At 30.5% G+C, this 26,767-nt stretch overlaps 1 protein-coding gene across 1 annotated transcript in view; it reads left to right on the top strand.

Annotated features, from left to right (window-relative positions):
* Window positions 1-26,767, top strand: part of LOC142322963 (uncharacterized) — a 202,435-nt gene that overhangs the window by 88,226 nt on the left and 87,442 nt on the right. The window contains exons 2-3 of the mRNA XM_075362064.1: window positions 8,259-8,403; window positions 11,843-11,974. Of these exons, the coding sequence (XP_075218179.1) occupies window positions 8,259-8,403; window positions 11,843-11,974 (277 nt within the window). The remainder of the gene's footprint in view (window positions 1-8,258; window positions 8,404-11,842; window positions 11,975-26,767) is intronic.

The raw sequence follows: 26,767 nt of genomic DNA, 5'->3' as shown, positions 1-26,767 counted from the left end.
CCATTAGGTACTGTAAGTGTGAAAATATCTTTTCTGTTTTGAATTAAAATGTATATATTATTTTTCGATAAATCCACAAACGTCATTTTAAGGATCGTATTTTTACGCAAAAATGTTTTCACCAATTTAGGATGATTAAATAGCCTATCCTTAAATTAACAGACATAAGTAAGATTTTTTTTCAGTTAATTAATTGAGTAGAATGTGCGACATTAAGCATTAATTTAGTTAGGCTAATTATTAGTACGTAAATAATTTTACGTCCTCTATAATCTTTTAAGCTATTATTATACAATAATTTAATTCAATATATTTATAAAAACATATCTTAAATAACATATTTATATATATATATATATATATGTTTACAAAAATTATAATCTAATCGATTTTATAGCAATATTAAATTGAATGTAAAAAGATAAGCTTAGATGAAAATTAATCGAAGCCTAGATTAAGTAAAAGTATACAACAAATCTCTTCCTAAATGTTTTTTAAAAGCCGGATAAATGTTTCAACGACGCTAACATACGCTAATGATCACTGTCGATATTATAACCACAATTCAATATAATTGAATCTGTCATGATAAAACTTTATAAGGCGTATATATATAAAACAATCGTCGTAAAATAAATTAGTCATAAAATATAAAGTGAATATAATAACTAATGTATTATCAATAAAATATGTTTAAAAATAGATAAAACCGCTTTCAAATAAACAGTAATAATTTTTTAATTATTAAATTTTAACGTTTTGATCGGCGAAAAAGAATGAATTCGTCAATAGATCTTTATTTTGGAATCGGCTTTTAAAATTTTAAGTCCTGAAAATGAATTATTTTTTAGCGCTGTTATTTCAAGGGTATTTTATTTACCTTAGTTTTCCAAACAAATTTCTTGATTTTTCACATGAAAGTACTTCGAATATCAGAATGGCATTAGAGTGTATATCATTCTTTATCACAACAATCCGCACTAAGCAAAAATGAAAAAAAAAAATGTTGTATTCGAATTGCCCTCGCAGAAATGTAATTTTTCGTTAAAATGACTTAAATGGAAATTTTTTCCATTTAAGTCATTTAGTTTTATTTGGAAAATTTACAACGGAAGCACCACATAAATGTTACCTACAAAATCAAAATAATCATAAAAATCTACGTATTTAGTGTAGAATGAGTATTTGAAATAAAAGTTTGTCAAGGACAAAGCCGGAAAAGTTATGCAACTTTTAACCGGGTTTTTTACTATTATACCTATAGATTGTTTTTTAAATGAAGGATTTGTAGAGTAGAAATAGTTTTAAATATTTATAACATAGGCAGAAGGTCTTTTTTAACTTTTTAAAAATTAATGTTTTGTATAAATAAAACAAGTTATTTTCATTTCTGGAAACTATTTTTTATAGCAAGTTAACACAGGATTAAATTTATTTCCAGGTTTAACAAAAAAATTAAAGAAATGACTGAGGTAATAATAATTTTCAATTTTATCACTGAGGAAAGGGTCAGATTTTAAGCTCTTTTAAATGCTGATAATGTTCAGCGATATTCCCATCTTTTTAAAAGTATTTCTGTCTTAATTAACAAATAACCATAGATAATTATTTCATAATGAATGGTATATTCGTACACTTTGACTATGATGATTAGTTTTTTACCGAATTCTTATTTTTGAACCACAAAAAAATTATTTTTTAAAATTAAATAATAAAATTTGTTTTTAACCAAATTTATTTAAACATTTTTATTCATAATATTTGTGTACTGTTCATGCTAAATAGTTGTATTTCTCGAATAAAATCCCAGATTTTGATGTATAGCGATTCTAATATAATCGTTTATATCGAAAGACCATCGATAAAGGCTCTCAAAAAACAGAAGCACCAAATTCGGCTATCAAAGTTTAGCAAAATTTAAGTTTAAAACATTTTTTTACAGATTAGTAAAAAATCTATTAATTAATACAAAAATTGTAGTTCTTAACAATTTAATCCGGTTTAAAAGTCAATGACATTACGTAAAAATACCGTAAATAAAACGTATAGTACGGCTAGTTAAGTTACTTTAGAATCAGACCGAGCGAGAGAGAAATAGTGGTATATAGAGTGAGAGAAGTAGCGATTCATGCATCGCCTTATACGGCGTCATGCTGACGACCTACGCGCAACTATAAATTACAATATTATTGCGTCCCTAATTGCTATACAGAATATACAATAATTTTAAAATAATTCATTTCTTTAAATAATAATAATAAATTTTGGTGATTCTGGTTTACAAAACTATCAAATTTTATCTATGAAATTTAATCAAACTTCTAAAAAAAGAATGATTTACACAATACGTTCAGCCATAAGCTCATCTTTCTTAGTCACCCCCAACATTAACTAACTACGAAAAAAGTTTTTTCTGAAATTTTATGAGAGAAGGCCGGATTTACGATATGTAGCAGGCAGGATTCCCTTTCTGACGTCAACAAAAATACGCAGTCTGCATTACTTAAATACATAGCCAGCCTTTTTTTTCTTTTTCTGTTTAGCCTCCGGAACCACCGTAAGGTATTACTTCAGAGGATGAATGAGGATGATGTGTATGAATGTAAATACAGTGTAGTCTTTTACAGCCTCAGGTCGACCATTCCTAACCCACCGGGTTGGTCTAGTGGTGAACGCGTCTTCCCAAATCAGCTGATTTGGAAAGTCATGAGTTCCAGCGTTCAAGTCCTAATAAATCCAGTTATTTTTACACGGATTTGAATACTAGATCGTGGATACCGGTGTTCTTTGGTGGTTGGGTTTCAATTAACCACACATCTCAGGAATAGTCGAACTGAGAATGTACAAGACTACACTTCATTTACACTCATACATATCATCCTCATTCATCCTCTGAACGATAGTTACCGGAGGCTAAACAGGAAAAAGAGAGAGGTCGACCATTCCTGAGATGTGTGGTTAATTGAAACCCAACCACCAAAGACCACAGGTATCCACGATCTAGTTTTCAAATCCGTATAAAAGTAACTGCCTTTACTAGGATTTGAACCTTAGAACTCTCGACTTTAAATCAGCTGATTTGCGATGACGAGTTCACCACGTGACCAACCCAGTGGATGACTATTTGCTAACTCTACCCGATGTTAACATACATGTACGTAAAAGACTTCATTTAATTATTTATTTAACCCGTTTACTGAATGAAAAAGGAGGAAAATATTATCAGTATATTATAATAATTACCATATCACAACAAAATAACACACACACGCGCGCGCACAAACACCACTACTCTATACCATTTGTGTGTCTACGTATAAGTACATAAAGATTAACATGCTACAAAATAATAATCTGTCACATAATTTAATTCACTTCTTTTATAACTTTTTCTTTGTTATATAAGACTTTTATCTTATCATGAAAGCAGTATAGAAATGGAAAGTCAAGGACAACTTTTACGTTTGACACCATGACATCACCAAGGTCAAGGTCTCCCTTCCCCTCCCCCAGACATCACAAATCAATAGAACTGCAGTATTTTGGGCACGTGACGCTGACTCCGCCTCTTCACCATCTTGTCCCCGCCCCAGCACTATCTTAACCCCACCATCTTGTTCCAGCCTCTCTACCACTAAAGAAAAAAAACAAAAACCGAAATTTTAGAACGCTTTATGGTAACGGTTGGTCGCAGTACGACGGGTCAAAGTTCCTTGTTCATTGTAATCAGGATAATGTGATCTATCTTTTTTAGGGAGAGAGGTAGAAGAGGTGTGTGTGCAAACACTTTCCTCAACAAATCATTGCTTTTTAGTAAAAATTCTTCATATAGCTTAGGTAAAAGACGAACTTGAAGAAGGGTAACAGTTGGCAGCTTTTAAAGGAAACTATGCGTTTAATTTTTCTTACGTTTATCCTACATTAGATGAAAAAATGACTTCTTCATTCTTTTGACTTTAAGATGATTGATGGGAAGGGTATCGCCCATAAGGTTACAAGCAAGCTAAACATAATTATCCAACGTGAAATACAGAGCACAATGATATCGATAATTTGTATCAGGCCGATCTAGTGGAGATGATACCGTAAGTAATAGTAATAAAGAATATAATCATTAATGAAAATAATAGATTGTTTTACTAAATTTACATTCACGAAACCGCTAAAAGGTAAAACCGCCCTTAAACCTTGACCTGGAGGGGAGGAGTGACCTTGAACTTGATAACATAACGGGGTCAAAGGTGAAGGTTGTTCTTGACTTTCCACTTCCATATTGCTTAACTTAATGAACATTAAATTTCATCATGAAGAGATAGGTACATATCTGAAGTCAAAATTTTTTACAGCCTCAGATTAAATCAGTAGAGGTAAAGTTGTAGTCGTTAATGTCCTACTTCCATCTCCCGATCTCCAGAGGAATTGTGGGCAGGTTATAAGTCCACCATCTGAAGTAGATCTAAAAGGTAACTCTCTGATTAGGGTTTTTTGTCTTATTTCGTGGTCCTTTTGTGGATAAATCCCATTTATCAAAATTCTTAACGATTTCCCCGATAGTTTTCCATAATTTCTTTTTAAACAACCATCGAATTGATGTTTAAGATACCGAAACCTCTTTGGGTTACTGTGAGGATATTCTGTTGTCTATCCGGCAGCTACATAGAACGCCTACCGGTCTGAGATGTTTATCGGATAAAACCGAAGCACCCTAATTCATCAAAATACAACACAAAACCAGTTATCAATAATAAGACTTTCCCAAACGATCATTCTTTTTATTATTATTATTATTATTATTATTATTACTCTTCACACAATTAATAATTCATTTCGAATAAAGTTATTATCTCTAACTTCTACTTACGTTACATACGCTAAGTTAATATAATTTATTTACTTATCTCGTGTTTTGGTGGTTTTATGGTATACTTTATTATATTTTTAATCTAAAAAAAATTATTTTTTCCGCCATTTTGGAGCCTTACAGTTGATTTATAAAATTAATATTTATATTTGTTATGCATTTTAATAAACCTTACATTAGTGCGCTTGAACCAACTTGATAGCTTAAACCATTATTGCGTAATGATTATTAAAAAATTTTAATTTTGGCGGCCGGTCGCGGCCATTTGTGTACTCCTGTAATACTCTAACGATGTCTAATCCGAATCGAAAATCAGTACAGTATGTCGTATTGTAAAAGACATATTATTATTCCATTTTTTGGCGGGAAGGGGTTAGAGAGATCAAACCTAAACGAAACTATATCTCTAAATTAATGAAAACTTTACGAGTGGTTTATTTTTTAAATTAATTTGTTTATTAATTATCATTTATCTAGTTAACACTTAGCTTAGCTCTTTATTTATATTAACTTTTTGTTGTTTTTTGCTTCCTTGCACGAAGTAAAAGAAGTATTGTGATCGCGAAAAATTTCGGTTTTCAGATTTCAATCTGTAGATATCCATTTTGACCAATCCTGAATCCATTTTGACTAGTTTCAGCGTGACGGCTGTACGTATGAATGTATGTATGTAAGAACGTACGTATATATCTTGCATAACTCAGAAACGATTTGCCGTAGGATGTTGAAATTTTTGATATAGGACTGTTGTAACATCTAGCTGTGCACCTGCCTTTTTGATTGCAATCTACTGAAGCAAAAATGTCCAAAAAATCCCAAAATCGTCAAAAAATATGGATATTGGACTTTCTCCTAACTGCAGTAATAAGCCCTCACTGAGAGCTTTTCAACGATATTCATAAGTGGTACTTATTTTCATTAGTTTCATAGTTATATCGAAATGAAATTTTAATTAAAGAAATATTTGGATCTTACAAGGAGAAGACACATCGGTTCGAATCAGACTTCATCTCCTTTTTTTGACTTTTTTTTATTTAAATATATTGATTTATTAATAATTATTAACCTCTGATTGTAAAAAAAATACGATAAATAATAATTCAATAACAATAAAAAAATATCAGAAGTTACTAATGAAATAAAGTTTTATGTACTTTTAATTTTAAAAAAAATGTGTGTATGTAATTTAATAAGCATACAAGGAAGTCATATGGGGCCCACATCAAATTTTTTTTTATTCAAATTAATGATAGAAATTGAAAGAAACATTATTTAAAATCTAGGATACGTACTTATTTAACTTAGGTATAACAAGATAAAAAGGTCTACTGAACTAATGTAAAAATAGCCACAAGTAACCACCAGGGTTACGCTTTCAGCAAAATTAAAAAGCCATCGTCGATTTTTACTTTTATTCTGTTTTTATTTTGTTTTTTTCTGGCCGCACAACAAGGTGTCGTTATCAGCGCCCGGACACAAAATTACCATAGTGAATGATTAAAAGTTGATAATTAAAATTTACCTTAAAAATTAAAACGATGTATAACGCCTGTGCGGAATGCTAGGTTTGAAGTAAAACCAAAATACAAACAATATTGAAAATCGAGCATGAAACAATAAAATTGTCGAACGTCAAAAGGCAGAAACATGAAAGTTTTGATCAAATTTTTGAATCTAGATGCACGGCCTTATGAAATTGTAAGACATTAGACAACATCGATTAATTGTTGCCTAAGATATTTCGCATGTTAGATCCTAGTTTAAACTTCCGTCGCAATGCCGCATAACAGACACAATCTAAAAGGATGTGGTGCACCGTTAGTTGGCAGTCGCAGCGAACACGAACGGGTACATCAATCTGATCCATGAGTGAGCCTTGTGGGTCCTATTCGCAAACGACAAATAATTATCTCCTCACGATGGTTAGTTATTCCTACATGAAGAGTCTTATGGTGACACAGTTTTTTTTAACTAGACGAAGTTTATTGTCGATGGTAGCATTCCATTCACTTTGCCACTTATCATGAACCACTCTCTTCAGAAAACAGACACAATTGTTAGAAATAACGAAATTAGTGAACGGAGGCTACAAACAGGCCTCTTTTGCCGCACTATCAGCGCGCTCATTTCCTGAAATTCCAGTACGAAAAGGTATCCAGCAGAAGCTCACAGTTGTGTTACGCGGAGTCATTTTAGAGATAGACTGTGTGTATATCACAGGCAACAGGGTGTCTGGACTACATTGCACTTATCGCCTGCAAGACACTCATGGAATCTGAACAGACAAGTATATCAGAATGTTGGACTAAGCATATTTAAGGCCTTATACCTTACACAGGTATAAAAAGTTTATACGAGTCGAATTGAGAACCTTCATTTTAAACTGGTTGTATAAAACAAGAAGCTTAATAAAAAATACAAAATTTTTAAACCGTAAAATAAAAAATTATTATAAAATGTAATAAGAGCAGTTAAAGATGTACGATTCTAGAAGAAAACAAGAAATTCTTACATCAATACATATTTTCAGAAACATTTGCTTTGAGATTACTAATATTAAAATGGATAAGGCGCTCTGTTTTATGTAGGTCATCAGTGAATGTGCGTGTATTCAATTTTTCTTAGATGTTTAAAATAGTATTTTCCAATGAGGAAAAGGTTTTTTCGATTTTTTGTTAAATTTGTATGTTATTTGTAAAATTTATTAAATTATTACATTCAAAGTAACTGAATGCTAACAATTTTTATATTAATTAAACCTTTGATTCATATAACTACAGCAAATGGAAAAAATGTATACAATTTATTTTTTTAAATTTAATTTTATATATATATTTTTAAATAAAGGATTAAAACACTGAAGTTTAAAATAAACATTTTTTAATGTTAAGTTTAATAAAATAAAAAAATAATGAAGGTTTTAAGATTAAGTTTGTTATTCTAATTAAATTTTATGTTTTTCTTTGATAGATTTTACAATACAGGTAGACTTTTTCTCATTATTTCTTGAATAATAACGATAAAGAATATTGCCTTTACATTAATAAATCGTAAGAAATTCTTTATATAAAAGGTATATATATATATATATATATAGTTTATATAATCTTTATAAAGGTGTATATATATATATATATATATATATATATATATATGTACACGCTACTTAAATATTATCTTAGAGTCTTTCTAACAAGAATGAAGAAATTAAATGAAAATTCCAATCCAATTTAATAAAAACAAAAATTAATAAAAATCTTACGAATGTAAAATATCTTACACAAATTTCAAAGTGAAACGGATCATATTGTTCAGTCAAAGTTTTTCACATTAAAGTTTATAAATCATGATAAACGATTTTAATGATTATTTATTAATATAATTTTTTTTATTACAGATAATTACAGTAAGAGGATCGGGTGAACTCGATAGTACATGCCAACGAGATCAAGACTGCACAACAGAAAATGCAAGATGTCATCAAGGAAAATGTCATTGTTTACCGTACTATGCAACATTTAATGGCAGTAAATGTTTACAATGTAAGTTTATTTTATTTTAATGTTAATTTACTATTGGATAAAGAAGTTTTTAAATCAGTTGTTCGAAAATTACTATTATTTATATTACACATTCATACAATTTGATTAATTTCATTTTTAAATGTAAAAAACTTAATTATTGCATTTGTTTTAAAATCTTTCTTTTACACGCACTGTTACTAAGGAGAATTAAATATTTTTTTTAAGTTTATTTTGTGCGAGTTAAATTAATTAACAATAAATTCCGTTAAGTAGGGAATATCGCGTTAGTATGACGTATAAATTTGTATAAAAAATAAATCATTGCTGTTATCGTAGTCCAGGAAAAATAATAACATATTATAGGATGTAAGGCGTAACATGTTTCTGTCTATGGCAACTTAATTATAACCAGTGCTGAGCTCTTACCAGGTTAAACAGTATGCTTTGTCAAGTAAGACATTTAGAAATAAAACAAACCCAGTTCAGTCCATCTTTTCGTCATTAAAACGTTTCATTTCAATACTTACTATTAACATACACCATGACATATTAGAAACCCTAAAAATTTCACATTATTTCTAAACAGATTATTAATAAAGGAAAATCTAAAGGTAGATTTTCATTTTGATTATTAAACAATCATCATCAGTAGATACGAGAAGAGAATACACTAAAAAAAATTAATAAATGAAAAAATTATAATGAAGAAAATTATGAAATACAAACCACCATAAAACGAGAATTTTTATGAGGTATTTATAAAGTATAGAGTATTAATAAAAATAAAAACTGTTGACAAAAAAGAGGTGATTGGCAATGAAAAATAATATAAATCTTCATTTTTTTAAGGAAGAACTGAACCAAATTTACTAAATATAGTTTTTAAAAGCATCTCGTAACACAAGTCCATCGACATCAACAACCTCGTAAAAAGTAATAGTTTTACATAACCCCTTTAAATACCGCAAATAAATTTTTAAATAGAAAAAATGTAATTAAAAATAGTTCAAGATATCAGTTTGATGATAAATTCTATTACCAGATTCACTCAAAGACTGATTTTAACCATTTATTTTACGATTGAATTTTTTCCAATATAAATGACAAATATTATCATTCTTTGCCCCGAATAATTCCAAAAGAATAAAAAGTGCTCTATAAAAAAAGCTTTTTTATAAATAATTGCTTAAAAGTTGTTCAGCCTCCACGATCAGATTCGGCAAAATACTTTGGTATTCACGTTGACAAAAGGCTCACATTAAAAACATATTTGGACAAAAAAGGAAAAATTGAATACTAAATTTCGACAAATGTATCGGATTCTCGATTGAAACTCAAAATTATCTGTGAACAAGTAAATAATATTTGAAGCCACAATTAATTGATATATACCTATGGCATCCGATTACGGGGAACTTCATCAAAATCAAATATAAATAAATCACAACGTTTTCAATCCAAAGTTGCGCACCGTCATAGATTCACCTCTGTATATTACAAATAATATTGTAACACATCGAGATCTCAACGTACCTACACAGTCGTAAAAGATATCACAAGGCTTGCTTCAATGTATCATTTAAGATTCGATAACCATCCAAGGAAATAATCTTTCTGTTAACAGTGACGAGACTCGTGTTTACGGCGTTTACATTTTACTAATCTTTTTTAAAATTCAAGACTTTTAAGAAATAAATGCAGGTAATTGCTGTTGGGCTTTTCTCCTTCAAATATTTGCGATCACTTGGATTGTAAATATCTAATTGTATATATATATATATATATATATATATATTTCAGAAGATAGTAAACGTTTTTGAATAGAATTGAAACTCATGTAATTTTTTTTTAAATTAAACTTTTTAATCTTAATAGTCGTATACCTACCACATAAAATAATATTTACGAACGAGACTAGTTATTCAATAACATTATTAAAACACTTATTCCACAAACTCCATTATTTTACGCATAAAAACGGGGCACTCAATTAAAATTTTACAACACAAATTATTTTTCAAAATATTTTTATACGTATAAAAACCTAATAGTTTTTTTTAAATTAAATAAGTTTTGTGTGCAATTTTTTCTTTTATAAACTACAGCAAATAAAACGTGTTAATAAGAAAAATTATTCTTATAACGGAAACTTTCTTTCATTTTCCTGTTTAGCCTCCGGTAAATACCGTTTAGATAATTCTTATGAGGATGATATGTATGAGTGTAAATGAAGTGTAGTCTTGTACATTCTCAGCTCGACCATTCCTGAGATGTGTGGTTAATTGAAACCCAACCACCAAAGAACACCGGTATACAATATCTAGTATTCAAATCCGTGTAAAAATAACTGCCTTTACTAGGACTTGAAAGCTGGAACTCTCGACTTCCAAATCAGCTGATTTGGGAAGACGCGTTCACCACTAGACCAACCCGGTGGGTTCTTATAACGGAAACTTGAACTAAGATAATGATGCATTTTAATTAATGCATTTACTAATCTTTGTTTTACTCTTGTGAACTTAAAAATCTATTCTCTTACAAAAATGAACTTACACCATATATTGCTTCTTCCAACCAATTCCTAGATTACAACACATTAAAAAATATAAAATTATCTGATGCAATAGTGTTTTTCAGTTCCAATTAAATATTAAATATTACTTTTTGTCAGTAGTTTATATTTACAATAAGTCCCAATTACCCGGAATCATAAGTAAATTTGATTACAATAAATAAATGGCATGCAAAGAGAGGTGCCATTGAAACCTCTGAAGAATTAAATATAAATGCGTACACATATATACATTTATAATTGAAAAGCGTCGTGCAGGGAAAAATCGAGAGCAATTAGTCACGCGGAAGACCGCCGAAAAGATGGCTGGTCCAAATTGAAGATGCGACAGGAGAAATGTTACGCACATTGATTGGAATTGCAGAGGATCGTGAGCTACAGCGGGAAATTGTCAGCGAGATATGAATCGGTCACCAACTCTTAGACATGAGAGGAGGGATCTCATGTCTGATGATGAATTTGTATGCATATCTTATACAGTATACGTTAGTATATAATATAGATAAACAAGTATATACACTGATCAGTTCAAAGGACATTGATCCGGTACAAAGCATAAAAAGAAAACACCAAAAAGTAGTTCTTACAATTAGAAAAAGCAACACAAAAAATAAACTAAATGAGGATAAATAGTCAAAATAAAAAATGATAAAAATAAAAAAACAAAATGGCGAGATAAAACGAAACATTCTAGCGAGACACAATGACCTTTATCTAGTTCTTTTTATTGTAAAAAATACAGAAAAGTATTTTTACAATCTAAGTACGTAATTTTACATCGATAACCAATATAAAAAATTAATTTATATGTTTTATTAATTTCATTAATCGTTTCTAAGATTAGTTTTCTTTAATCGACACACATATTTTTTTTTTAATTTTCAGCGACGTTATTGGGATTTGAATGCCTGGTGAACGAGCAGTGTTCACTTAAAGTTGCAAATAGCACTTGTACAGGAGGAATTTGTCGATGTGAAAATGGCTTTTTACAATTCAGGAGACATACTTGTTTAACACGTAAGTAAAAATGATATTTTTTAATATATTTACATTTTTAATCTGAGTAAATATTATATTTAAGTAAATGCTATTTAAAAATTATAATTTTTTGTTAGCTTAGATTCGTAAACTTATGTAACAAATGAAAGTAAGTTTCAGTTTAAAGTTTTTATGATTCAGTCGGACGTTTTATTTTTATATACTACTCATTATAGGCAAAAAGTTGACCGTTTCCGATTAAAATTTTTATACCGTTAAAAAATAACTTTTTGCAGCCACATACAGAGTGTTAAAGCTTGGCAACCCTTATACAAATTTTCAAGAGTTAAACATAGGAAACGTTAAGTTTATCAAACGCTTCTACGCCGAAACAATATATTTTTCATCACAACTTCTCAAGCAGTCAGGAAGCCCTCATAGGAGGACAACTCAAAAAGAGTTAAATGAGAAGAGTTATATTGTGATAAATCATTTTAAAGGGCATTAAACAACAAAATATTTTACAAAAAAACCGTCGGGTTACAATAACTCTAACCAAAATGGCGTCCGTTTAATTTTTCACAACAGGTTTCAAAAATGATTTTCAGTACCTCATAAAAATATATCAAGAGAAAACAAATTAGCAAATTCTTCTACTCTAAGGATCTATTTTTCGGTATCAATTCGCTACTTTGTGTGTACTACTATAAACCACTTTTGAAACTAGCTATGACAAATATTAGACGGTCAGCCGATCGGTTAGGATGGTCGAAGCCTGAAAGTTTTTACATCGGATGTTTGTTTTTAATTCACTTTCAAATAATATCACAATTCTACCATTTTCAGTTAAAATTTTTCAGTTGCTCCTGCCAAGGAGGCTACCTCCTGGGATTGGTGGTCTACATCGTTTCGAGGTTGAAGCACTCGCTAAATTTAACTTTTCTATGTCTAACCGTTGATAAGTTATTTAAGAAATTAAATACTTTGTTGGCATTCTGTATTTGAGACATTTACGCAAATTCGTTCATCGATAATTTGGTGTTCCGTTCCCGGATAATGATAACCGATTTCCCAAAGAGCTGTAGATACAATTAGTACCCCACCTGCGTAAAGCCTCTATCGCGTACGTTCATCCCGTTTTATTTTTTACCTGTATATAGAGCATCCCTTTTTTACAACATATCTCTTTCCTTTCTTACCTGCATTGTCGTGTGGGTTTTAGCCGGACGTCTGTCGAATCAATGTGAAAGAACAATAAAAAATATTTAATAGTAGAGAAAAAAATTCAAATTACGATTCCTTACCACGAATCGTAACCGACCTAGGCGCCTACTGCTCTCCACTACGTAAACTGGCCAGCCATTAGTAGAGAAGTATTTACTTTTTAAGTGTCATCAATTACAAAGAAAGACAATTATAAAAAAATAATTGTAAACTAAGCTCATTCGCCGAAAAGAACGATTGTTAAATAATAATTCAAAAAATAAGTATAAAATTTAATTTTTACAAAAAAAAAGCCGTGAAATCATTGTTTTTGTTTAAAAATACACAAAATATTAAACGGCAGATCTGCGATCAACCTTCTTCCAACTGTTAAAAGGAACTGTTAAAAGAACTGTTAAAAGGAACTGTTAGAACTGTAAAAAGGAAGACAGACACAAAGGTTAAAATTGAATAAATTTAAAAAATAGAAAGTTTCCCCACAACGAAAATTCACAAGTTTTAGGGACAAAGGTTTGTATCGTATGGATAAATCTGAAGGATTTATCAATAATCTAAAATTACAGAAAGTTCACATCTCTTGCTTGATCGAAGTATACCCAATCCATTATCTCTTTCTAATAAACTTTTGTATTTATTCCATGAAAATAAGGATAAAATACCAATAAACACTATCAAATGGATTAGATTTTGTTTCGATAGATATATATTTATTTACCACATTTTGTAAGCTATTATTACTTAAATTTAAAGGAAATAGCATTTCTATGGAAATACTTGTTAAAAAGAGCAAAATCATCTTCTGATTTCGATAAATGGATAGATTTTAAAGAATAAAAAAGTATAGAATTTAAATTAAACAATTAACAATGTCTCAGGAAAATTATTTATTTTTATTAACATATTCAATTTAAAAAAAAAAAAGATTATTTCACTTCAAGAATATTAATGAATAAAAATTTGTTATTTTTTTTTTTATTTTGATGATCAAAAAAGGTTATAAACTTTGCATATCTTTTTCATTAAGGTCAGAAAATGTTAAAAAAAATTTATCTTTTTCTCTTTCATATAACCACACGCCCCTGTACATGCCCAAACACATTTTAATTAAATGGTAGATGAGAAAGACAAAGAGGTTTTAAGGATCGCCCAGAAAGTAAATTAGACTCATTCATTGAATTTACTCCGACATTCCCCTAACTTCTGTTCATCCATCCCTTTTATCATGATAAACTTAGATTATAAAAAAAGAAACGAATTAAAGAGTTTAATTAAAGAAATAATAAAGAAAGTTGGATAGAAATCGGGGTAAACTTTTTGATTTAAAATAAGTTAGTGATATTAAGAGCTAATAACTATAAAAAAAGTTTTAAAATTTTTTACGACAAAACGACTTTTAAATTATAAAAAGGCAAATCCGGTCATATAATTGGTAACATGAAATTAATTATATTATTTATCATAGGTTAATGTATTGTTCAAATTTTTTCGTGAATAAATATTAGACATTTCATAGAATAAAATATAGTTTTTCTGTGTCTCTGTCTAAAAGAAAAAAAATCTCGTACATATGCATGAAAACGCGCGCACGCACACACAACACATACTACAAGAAAGTAATAGCACGATAACCGTTTAAACAGAAGTTTTAAGTTCTTAGGTAAATATTCCGGTTATAAATAAAAGGCTACCCGCATAACATTTATGTTATACAATCTGTGTTCAACGCCTAAAAAACTATCATGATGTGCAGCAATACTCTACATACATGTAAAATGCCGTATCTTTATAAAATATATTAAAGTACATGTTTACGTACATACATACATACATATTTATATGTTAGCCATTTATCGTGTTCATTATATTTTCTTTGTTTATTTTACTGTAGATTTAAAAAACGAATGACTGTGGAAAATAATACATTTCATTAATTTATTGTTCAAAATTAAAAATGTACATTTCAAAAGAATAATAGCTGCAGAATAATTATTTTATATCAATGATTGAGGTAGGACACCTCTATCTGTATAATATTCTTCTTTTATTTAATTTTAATAAGCTTTTAATTAATCTTTTTATTAAAAAATAAAATCAGTTCTGAAGAAGTAGAAATTCTGATTCTGAAAGTACTCAGCAGAGATCACAAAAGAGTGGAAAATATTTCAATTATTTTTAATACATTGTATAAATAATTTATTTTGTTGTAATATTATTTATCGTTTGAATCAATAATTATTTATTTACTAAACAGTAATGTAACAACTTATATTAAGTATTATCTCATTTTAAGAATTTCTAGGTTGAAAAGAAAAAAATCAGTTTCATAAATGTTCAACTTTAAAAAAATAAAGATAAAAAATTTAATTTTATATATAAACTCGAATCAAAACATCAGCTAAGATGGCCTAGTTTTAATTTAACAATAGCTTTACTTTAATTTACTTTGGGATTTTAATGAAATAAAAAGTATAATTAGCGTATTAATTAATACTATGGAAAGATTGGTATCGTCTAATCGTTAGATCAAGGATTTGATTTGATTGTAATAAATATTAATTAAAACTAACTATGAACCCCTTCTTCGTCCAGGTGGATACATACTTACTTTATATATACCAGGTGTGTTCAAAAGGTAACGAGAAGTTTTGTTTTTTGGAAAGAATTTTATTTATTCATCTACATTAATGTTATCCTCTTCAAAATAGTCCCCATTAAATATTATACACTTATGTCAGCGCTTTTTCTAATCTCCAAAACTCAACTTTAGAATAGTGTTTAGCTCTTTCAGCTATTCGCTATTAATCTCATCTATGCTCGTAAAACGGACGGCCCTTTAAGGTTTTCTTTATTTCTTTAAATAGAAAACAGTCACACTTCTGACGAATATGGCAGCTGGGGTACCATTACAGTATTGTTTTTGACTAAAAATTGACGAACAAAAAATGAAGTGTGAACAGGCGCATTATCGTGGTGCAAAAGCCATGAATTGTTTCGCTACAAATTCGGGCGTTTTTTCGAATTGCTTCACGCAAACGGCGTCGAACTCGTAGGTAGTACTCCTTATTGATCGTTTGACCTTGTGGCAAGAACTCATGATGCACTATGCCGTTAAAATCGAAGAATACGGTGAGCATAACGTTCACATTCAAACGTACTTTTCGAGCTTTTTTCGGTCTTGGTGATCCAGAATGCCTCCACTGGGATGATTGAGCCTTAGTTTTGACATCATATCCATAAAACCATGTTTCATCACCTGTTATGACACGTTTCAGTAGTTCTGCATCGTTTTTGACTTGATTTAGCAACTCCTAAGCAACTTCCATTAGCTGCTGTATTTGTTCGAAATTCAATAACTTTGAAACAAATTTTGCTGTTACACGTTTCATACCCAAAACATCCGAAAAAATTTCATGTCATGAGCCAATTGATATCCCAACATCACCAGCGACTTCTGTGATTGTGATTCGGCGATCATTCATAATCATTTCTTTCACTTTTTTCATGTTTTCATCGGTTGTTGATGTGCTGTGGCGTCCGCGGCGCTCGTCATCTTCAACGTCTTCACGACCTTCTTGGAAACACTTATACCACTCATAAACCCTTGCTTTACTCATAGAAGACTCACCAAAAGCAATATTTAACATTTTTAAACATTGCTGAACTTTATTCCATTCTTATAGCAAAATTTAATACAAATCCTCTGATCCATTATTTATACAAATAAAAAATCGCCGATCGGCGATTACCGGTTAGGTAATACCGCACGAATGTGCAAAATGTGGAGGAGCTCTGTATAACTGTCTAACTAAAGAATAAAATTCTGCGATAGAACACCGTCCACCCTTCTAATATATCCACGAAGTTGTTTCCAGTTATAGTTTTTCAGAAAAAAATAAAGGAACAATAACTCTATCTTGTCCAATTCGGCAACACATTAACTTTTGGACTGTTTTGTTAATGTTCCATCATATTTGAAGATTTAGTTCCCATATTCGAACATTATGCCGATACACTAGTCCCGAAATATAAAAAGTAGTTTCATCACTAAAAATAAACAACTCCCCTGCATAATCTAACCTATCCAGAGTATGGTTAGCGAATTGAAAGCATTTAATTTTGTTCTGTAGGTAAATTTTATCTAACACCTCAATTTTATAACCGGTAAATTGAAGTCTTTAAAAAACGTTGTGAACATTTATTTTTGATGCACCAAACTCTGCAAAACTCTTCCGTACTGATTTTTTAGACTACACGAATAACTTGTCCTCACACCTTCGATGTCTAGTCGGACATACCGTCCTGGACGTGACTGCTGCAATAGGCTGCCCGATTCTCACAGTTGTTTTCCTATCAACGAATGCCATTTTTTACACACGATGGTATTCACGTCTAATAAGTGCATTCGACTCAAACTTAGCAAGCCACAAAACACATTGAGCCTTCCGTTGCATCATAATTATGGTGAATAACGAGCTTCATAAGACTATTAACCTTGTAACACAGCACAATCTGCTGGTACTAGATCTTATTAATATATTAAAAAATTGAACAGTTTCTGTTCAATCTAAGGTATACTTTACGTTTCTGTCACTTTTTGTTCCAAAATTACGACTATTTGAAACCGTTATTTCGCGGACACACACACACACACACACACACATATATATATATATATATATATATATACACACATATATATATATATATATATATATATATACACACATATATATATATATATATATATATATATATATATATATATATAATGGTAATAATTATTGTTTTATTTTGGTTATTATAAATAAGTATCTTAATTATTTAAAAATATTGTTTAAATATTAATGAATTCAGAATTTTATAATTGATAACCTTAAAAAAAAAATTAACAATAGAAATAATTAACTAAGTAATTAATAGTAATTCAGACTAACAATTATAAGGATTAACAGAAATAATTTTTTTAAAACTAATTTAAGTTTAAATACTGGAAATTAAAAAAAAAAAATGTATTTTGAAATTGATACTCAGAAAAAAACAAAATGAGAACACATTTAAATAAAAAATAATAATAATAATAGTAAAAGAAGAGTTTGAGACGATAGCATATCGATTTTAAAACTTTTCAATTTGCATGAATATGGTTAGATTTTTTCTTTAAACTCTAGAAACTTTCAAAGTATTATTTGATGTTTGTTGGTGAAAACCCTGCAGTCATTACATTTCTAGAGAATCTTGTCATTAAAAATTATACGGTTTTCTTCTTGTTACTATTTCATAAAAAATATTTTATTTATTCTTTTAATAAATGTATCAACATAATTTTATTATTGTTGATAGTAACGTCGGCAGTCCGAGTTTACTTTTTACTGTAAGAAAAATACCGGTAACCAAAAGAATGTTTCTCAGATATTCGCAATTTGTTTGAAATATTATGAATATTAAATCCAGGGGCGATATTCGTTGGCAAAGTTTTGAAATACAGTAAGATTAAATGAACCGAGTTCAAATTAACTTCCAAGTTTCATTAAAAACTTAAAAACTGTTGAAGGGTGATACTCGAACGGATCCAAAGACTTTAATTTGCACAAACGAGGGTTAGACAGAAAATAAATTTCCCGCAACCAGTGCTTTAATTTATCTTTACTTAAATATTTATACGTTCTGTTTCTCCTGCTTGGTGCAGTTATCTGGACACGAAACTTATTGTCGCGTGTTCGCGGCTCGATCAGGATATTGAGAGATTGACAATTGGAAATGTTTATATAATTACAATTTATTATTTAAAGGACATAAGTAAAACAACACAAATCATTAATAATAATGACAATGGTAATAATAATAGTAAACGACAATAATAAAAAAGAGTATAGTAATCACAATCTTAATAATAATCAGAATAAGAGTAGTAGTAGTAATAATAATAATAACAGACCACAAAAAAAATCTCACAATAATAACTCGAATAATGGCAATAATGGCAACAGTAAGCAATAATAATATTAAAACTCAATAATAATAATAAACAGAGATTACGTACAAAACAGAATTTAAAGTAATCGTCAGGATTTATTCACAGGTAAATAAATAATGAAAACCAAAATTCAGTCAAATTGACAAAAGATATTAGCATGACCGCTAGCGTTAACACGTTTAACCACCAGTCTTGTATTAACAACAATAGCACAATAGATAAGACAAATATAAAGTTCTTTAACTGCAAATACCTTTGCTGTTCGCAAATAAAACTACCCTAACAGTTTATAAATGAAATTTAATACATTATTTCTTTCACTATAATCTAACAGTAACTCACCGAATCACTTGTTTACTGGAATTACTTGTGATGTCACCTTAATTGCGTCGAACCTAATTCCCACTATAAATTCGCTCCTTCACTGACCTCCTCGCAGAATACTTTCGCTGACCGACACCGCAGACTCTCCTCGTGGAACTGATTTTTAGCTGGTCTTCCCCAGAGTGTTTATATTGCTGCCTTCTTTACCTGCAGCAGACCAGACCCCAGTTGAGCGTAAGAACGATCGACCGAACCCTTTCGTTCCCATGCATTCCTAATGTTGGTCCGGTAATTCTTCTCAGAACGAACATCTGTTTAGGTCTATCAGTGGGCACTATTACAAAAGACGATTGTTAAACACGGACCTGTTACCTTTACTAAAAGGGTTTCTTTTAGCCCCTTTCTAGATTCCTCCCATTATTATATTTTGTACTACTTTCTTCTTACTTGACAGGAATCCGTTACTCAGATCCGTTATACAGGTCTTGTTACATTATATATTAAAACCGTCTCGGTAAAATGTTGGAACTGATGTTGCAATTTTCCGCATTTTTGCTCAACATTATCATAGCTGGAATCGATTACTACGAGGTGATTTTCAGGCCATAATGAAATACCAAGACGGTATTTCAGTCCTGGTAATTATTCGATCCAAGAATTGACTTCTTTTTAAACCGGAGAAGATGAATGAGGAACACAACCGTATAACTTTCTTATACTTTTCATCCTTCCTGGAAGAATCAACCTATCCTAAATGGTAATAAACAATTTCCTTAAATCTGTCACGTAAAATATTAAATTTTACTTACAAATCTTTTCGTATTACGCAAAAATTAACCAAGAAAAATCTTCTTCAATAACTGGAACACGTTCGTCTAACCCGAAAGAATTTCTGCTCCTTCGTTCATCCGTCAAACTAACTCGATGTTTAAGAAATTCATTAAGCCAATATCGCACCTGCTGCAGCCTCATTAAATTAAGGCCACAAATTGCTTCAAAATCTGTCAACTACTATGGCGTCACTTGTAATGTCTTTGATATCGAGGAATATTGGGGAAATAATTCTGATATGAATGTGCACGCTATTATTGTGACCAGAACTCCGTTCCTTGTTTTGGCTCAGTGCTAACCGAACGCGTTTTTCCTTGTACTAATTTGCAAACGTATACCGAGTAATTTCATTTGAATTTCGAAGAACGAAGAAGATATATTTATGACTGAATTCAGGGTTATATAGTCCAAACATAACTTCCCGTAATGCGGTAACGGAATTGGCACTAAGCAACCATGTTTTCTGCTTTAACAAACGTATAATATTGAAATAGTAAAACTCAAAAATATATTCTTTAAAAAAGACGCTGTTTGATAATTACAATCTGGCGGGTGAAGAAATAAATGGGTCGGTCTCGTTCTGAGTACTCGTCAGGTAAGTACAGACTAAACGGATGCTCGGTGGAATTGAAAGTTTTCTTCTTTTTCTTTACCTCGTGCATTTCTGCTTGTTCCGGCATCCATTTTTTCTTTAGCTTTACATCTCTCTTGTCTGACTTCTATTAGCTATAATAACATTAGCTTATATTTTCTTATCAATAATAGCAATCGATTTTCAGGCGTTTTTTGAAAAGACATTCCAGTTCACTCTGGATGAACTTATTCGTTCATCGAACGAAAGAATCTCTACCTCCGATCGAATGATATTCCATAATCTATGCGATTTCGTACAATCTTTCATTGAGCGAATATATTTTATTACTGTATTATAGAATTTCACCTCGCTCATCTCTGGCTTTGTCTTTTTTCGTAATGTCCCATTAATAGCCCAATTTCGGTATTGAAAGTGAATGGTTACTCGCTTTTTATTTCCCATCAACTCGAGGAACAATACGTTATTTAAAATCATTAAAGAACACATTCTTTCTTCTAATCGATATTCAGTGATCGTTAGCGTTTGAACCTTAATGCGTTCGCTCATCTTACAGTTCATCATAAGCATAATTTTGTGGACCCGATACGTTTATGCAAGCAAACCTTTTAAAGACTACGGCGCAAATTGCATTCTAATATGCTTGGCCGAGAGGCATCATTTTGTCGATCGCCTAGCAGAATTTTTTTTTTAAAGGAAGTATCCCTACCGTGAAACTCGAATACTATAATTTTTACCGTATTAAATTATCTTTATTACTACTATAAAATCATCGGACGAAAACCTAAGCGTGTGGCATATTATCAGACAAAACACCTTCCATTAACTTTAAGTTAATCTTAAAATTTATGTTCTTACGCAAAATATTAAGTTTTATTGTAAAATATCAAATAAGATCTTTAAAAACAGCAAACGGATAATAACATAATCATCACTTGTATTTTCAATTTGAAAGATGACGTCGTAATAGCAGTAGGTTCTGCCTCTTTTGCTTAAAAAATAATAGATTGTAACTGATCTCGTGAACAGATGATAGAACAGTCCCAATTTTTATACATTTAATATGGTTCTTATTTGTAAACTGAAGTGCTGTGATATGTTTTACGAAATAACAGTTCAATAATTTCGGATGAAGAGGTGAATATTGTTATTTCTGAGGAATTATTATTTTTTTAATAAAAAACAAAGGATGGGTATAAACGGAAATACAAACGCATAACATTTTACGACTTTTAATACAAGTATTCGTCTGTACAAAAAAGGAGATGAAACAGATATAAATAACTATAGAGAGATATTCCTCTGATCAGTGACGTACGAAATCCTCTCAAAAGAATTTCAAAATAGAATCGAAAACCAATTGTAGACAAACAACTGGGAGAATATACTAAGGGGCATTCAGAAAAGGAATATCATTAGCAAAACAAATCTGGAACCTTAAAACAAAAATAAGATAGAATTAAAAAGCATAAAAACTACGTAGCCGTCTTTATAGATTTAAAAAAGCATACGACTCAATCGTTCGACCTTCGTCATTTAACACTCTAGAAGAATTCGGTGTGAATCCCAAACAATTAACATTACTAAACACTTACAAAAACAAAATCAAAAGTAAAATTCACAGGTGAAGTCTCAGAAAAATTCGAAATCAAAACAGAATTAAAACAAGGGATTGGTTTATCACCGACTCGTTTTAATTATATCCAAGAGAAAGTAATAAGAAATCGTAAAAGAAGATGAAATAAATTCTAACACACACCAAATAAAATTGAATCCGAAATTGAAAGGAATTGGAATTATTAGCCGAGCCTTTCCCGACGATATTACAATTTTCTTTGAGAATTTCAAAAGGACATCAGAACAAGTAAACTGCCTAAAAGAAATGGCAAAGAAAGTTGTTCTTCAGAAAGACAGAATTAATAACCAATGTCAAAGATTTCCCCAAGTCCCTAAATACTAAATATAGAAAATATCAATTGAGTCAATAAATTGAAAAACTGGTAAAACTAACCCAAATTAATGGTTTAAAGAAAGAAGCTGATTAAACGAGAACGAGAAAAATGGAATTGGCCTACTAACAAAAGATATTTACAACAAAAAGAGCATCACAATAAAAGCCAAAATCAAGCATTACAATGCGGTAATCAAATCAGAAAGTCTGTACGCATCAGAGTGCGTCTTCAGTTTGAAACCGGATGAAATAAAGGTAATAGAAAAAAAGGAAAGCTTTGAGAAAAATCCTAGAACCGATAAAAATAGATGAAAACGAATACAAATTCAGAAATTATAAAGATCTTTATTAAAACAGAGTGTTCAAAAAGTAACGCAACCTTATGGGAGAATGAGTAAGTTACAATAGTTGTTGAAAATGGCCTCCATTATGCGATTCACATAATTGAATCCGACGATGCATGCTCTTAAACACATGCAACGTTTGTTGAGGAATTGCAGTGACACATCGTTAAATTTCTGTCTGTAATTCGGGAATGGTGTGAGAATGAGTTCTGTAAGCAGCACCCTTAAGCTATCCCCACAAGAAAAAGTCAGGAGAAGATAAATAAGGAGACCGAGGGGGCCACAACCCCTTCAAAATCACTTTTCCATGAAAACACTGATCCAAGAAAGTCATAGTGATGTTGGATGTTTAAGCCATAGCATTGTCTTGCTGTAACCACGTGTACTCTAGCCGGTCTGCAGGTATAGTTTTTACAAATTGTTGCACCATATGTATGTAGCGCTCACTGTTTACTGTGCCGTGAAAGAATGTCATGAAGGCGAAGTACGTAGGCGAATCAAGATTCGCCTCTTGCACATCAAAACTGGATAATGAGTGAAATTGCACACCAAACACTCACTTTTTTCCGTGTAGAGAAGAATCGTGCAGCTCGTGTGAATTTTCCGTACACCAAATGCGTGAATTTTGTGCAATCACGTATTCACGGAGGTGGAACCACGCCCCTTCAGAGCAAAATCAATCATCGCGTTCTTCCCCGTCAGGCGTTACAGATGACATGAACTACTGATATATAGCTACACGTTTTCCAGTGTCTGCAGGTAACAACTCTGAACAACACGAATTCTGTACGGATGCATCTTTAAACACTTGTGCAATGCCGCGTGGGCACTACCAACGGAGGGACAAGACCGGCTAGATAGGCGTCGTACAGACTTCTTGGGACTAATAGAATATGCAGCTTACATGTCGATCAACTTTTCTGCTGTTAGCACTTTTGGTCGACCACTTTTGTTTGCATCTGCCACATTCCTTGTCTCTTAGAACTTGACGTACAGCCGCTTGACGGAAGACTTGTTTGGTTCATCCACATCATACTTTTCTGGGAAGGCATTGTGGGTTTAGGCATAACTGGCACATCTAATGTTTTGAGAGAGAATGAATATTCTCTACTGCATTGTGTAACCTATTTTTCCTAAATTTTTCTGAATTAAACAAGAAACAAAAGAATAAAACATTCTTCCATAAGGTTGCATCACTTTCTGAACAGTCTGTGCAATGAAACTGAGACAATATCAGATTCCATTAGAAAAAGAAGTTCTAAATTCTTCACCATCTTATGAGAAGGAATTACTTATAACCGGCTCATAAAACAGATCTTCAATCACATTTACGGAAATCATAAAAAATCATAAATCAACCGATCTTAGTGGTTCAAAAAGGCCTAAATAAAATAAAAATATCTGAAGAAATAGTACAATATAGAACAACGTTCAGAAAACTGGTACAAGATTTCAAGGGTTTGAAGGAGAGAGAAAGAAAAAAGAAACCGACACGTCTGGTCAAAAGAGAGAAGACAAAAACAAAGCGAAAAAATGGAAAACTACTGGAAGATTATGAAAGAAAACGTACACAAGAAAGAGAAATGAATGCAAAGTGTTGCTTCACGAGGAAGACAAACTTGAAAAAAAAATTCGTCTTTGCATGATTCATATTTATGATTGCCAAACAATGAACAGCATTTTTGCACCACGAAACCTCATTGACTTTTAAAGCAGTTCCGATTTGTAATTGTTTTATAGAAATATACGTAGAAATTATTAACAGATTATCATTTTATTTAAACTCCTTCAAAGCAAGTATGGTTAGATTATACTGAGAAAGAAGACAGTTTAATCGGTTCCATGAAAATTTGTCAGCTAATAAATAAACCAAAAACATTACACTAAAGGCAAGAGAAATATTACTATTATCACTAGAATAATATTATCTAGGCGATTAGAAATGGTTTGTCTAACTGGGAAGCACCATTACGATGGTTTTATCCATTTTTTAAATGAAATAATTACAACTTATTCGATGAACGATTTTTTAAAGTGCTAATGTAGAATATTCTGCTTCAGTTAAAGTAATCGGATACAAATGCAGTGGATATCTGTAAAGATGTTAAAAAAATGAGTGATTTGAGATTTTGGTATCAAGAATAATAATGCAAGAATAATGAGCCATTACCTTATTTATATTATTATTTTAGATTTTTAACGTAACTAATACAAATAAAAGATATGTAATAAAAACATCTATATAAAAAAAAATTGAGTAATTTTATTTAGGATGACGAATTGCAGATGATAAAAATAATCAAGTGACGAATTGTGAAGGTTATAATACTTATATAACTTTGTATAAAAACAATAGATCAAAATGTCGGTCGATTCAAGTAAATAAAAAATTATTACTCATTAAATTAATAAAAAATAAAAATTATTGTTCATAGTCATTTCATTTAGGATCTGATAATAATAATAATTTTTTCTACTATTCTCCTCCTCTCCCCTACAAATAACCCCTATTCTATTACGAAGGACAGAAAACGACAGCCATATAATAGTAATTATTATATTTTATTCTCTAAAAAATAAGTAAAAATGTGAAGGGAAAATAATTACAATACGAAGTATAAGTGGTCCCGTATTTTCTATCTTATCGATTTATTAAATTACCGATTTATTAAATTTATTTTAAAGATAACGATCTCCGTGGTGGAGTAGTAGCGTCTCAGCATTTCATCCGAAAGTATCGGGTTCGAATTCAGATAAGGATTTTCATACCCTACAAAAATTTCATTTCCATTTCCTATCCACAAGCCTCAAGCTTATGTGGTAAAATCATCAAGCCAAAAATAATAATAATAATAATTTTTGTTAGAATTTCTATGATTGTTGATAATAAATTACGGAATCTTTTCAGGCTAACAAGCGGAATTTCTAAAAGAAATGTCATAGTAGATATATACATAAGTGTGTTCAACCATGAAGTTTGTAGCAAAGGGTTCCCTCCGTTCTTTTCTTCCAAAATTCATTTTAGTAGTCGCAAATTAATTTTTATTTCCGCTCATCAATAACATTTTTTTTCTTTAAATAAAATTCTAGTCTGTATAGTGCAATTGGATATAAACAAAAAATAAATCATAAATGAAACCTAATGCTAATAAAATAAATTATTGAAACATAATTTTAAAAAATACAAAAAAACAAAAAAAATTACAAAAATATATTTGATTACATATAAAAAATTGGTTTTTTAAAAAAGCTTTTTTTTAACTAATATTAATATTAACATTAATAAAAAATGGAAACAAATTAGAAAAACCCTCTAAACAGTAAAAAATAAGAATTAAATCAAATTGAGAATTTAAAAAAATATATATAACTAGCTGTACCCGCCACGCTTCGCTGTGGCACATTGTGGTTGCATGGATGAGAAATGAGAAACAAAACAAAGCATACGTTTCATAGAAGTTTAATTTTGCAATACTTGTGGATATATTTTTTGTTTTTCCACTGTCTGTGTAGATATAAAGGCTATCCGGTTTGCCGACTCGGGAACACGCACATACAGTTGTCCATATGAGAAGCAATCCGCATCTAAATC

This window comes from Lycorma delicatula, chromosome 4 (assembly GCF_047948215.1).
Source record: "Lycorma delicatula isolate Av1 chromosome 4, ASM4794821v1, whole genome shotgun sequence".
Classification (NCBI taxonomy): Eukaryota; Metazoa; Arthropoda; class Insecta; order Hemiptera; family Fulgoridae; genus Lycorma; species Lycorma delicatula.
The sequence above is the reverse complement of the archived record's forward strand: the minus strand, read 5'-3'. Positions and strand labels throughout refer to the sequence as shown.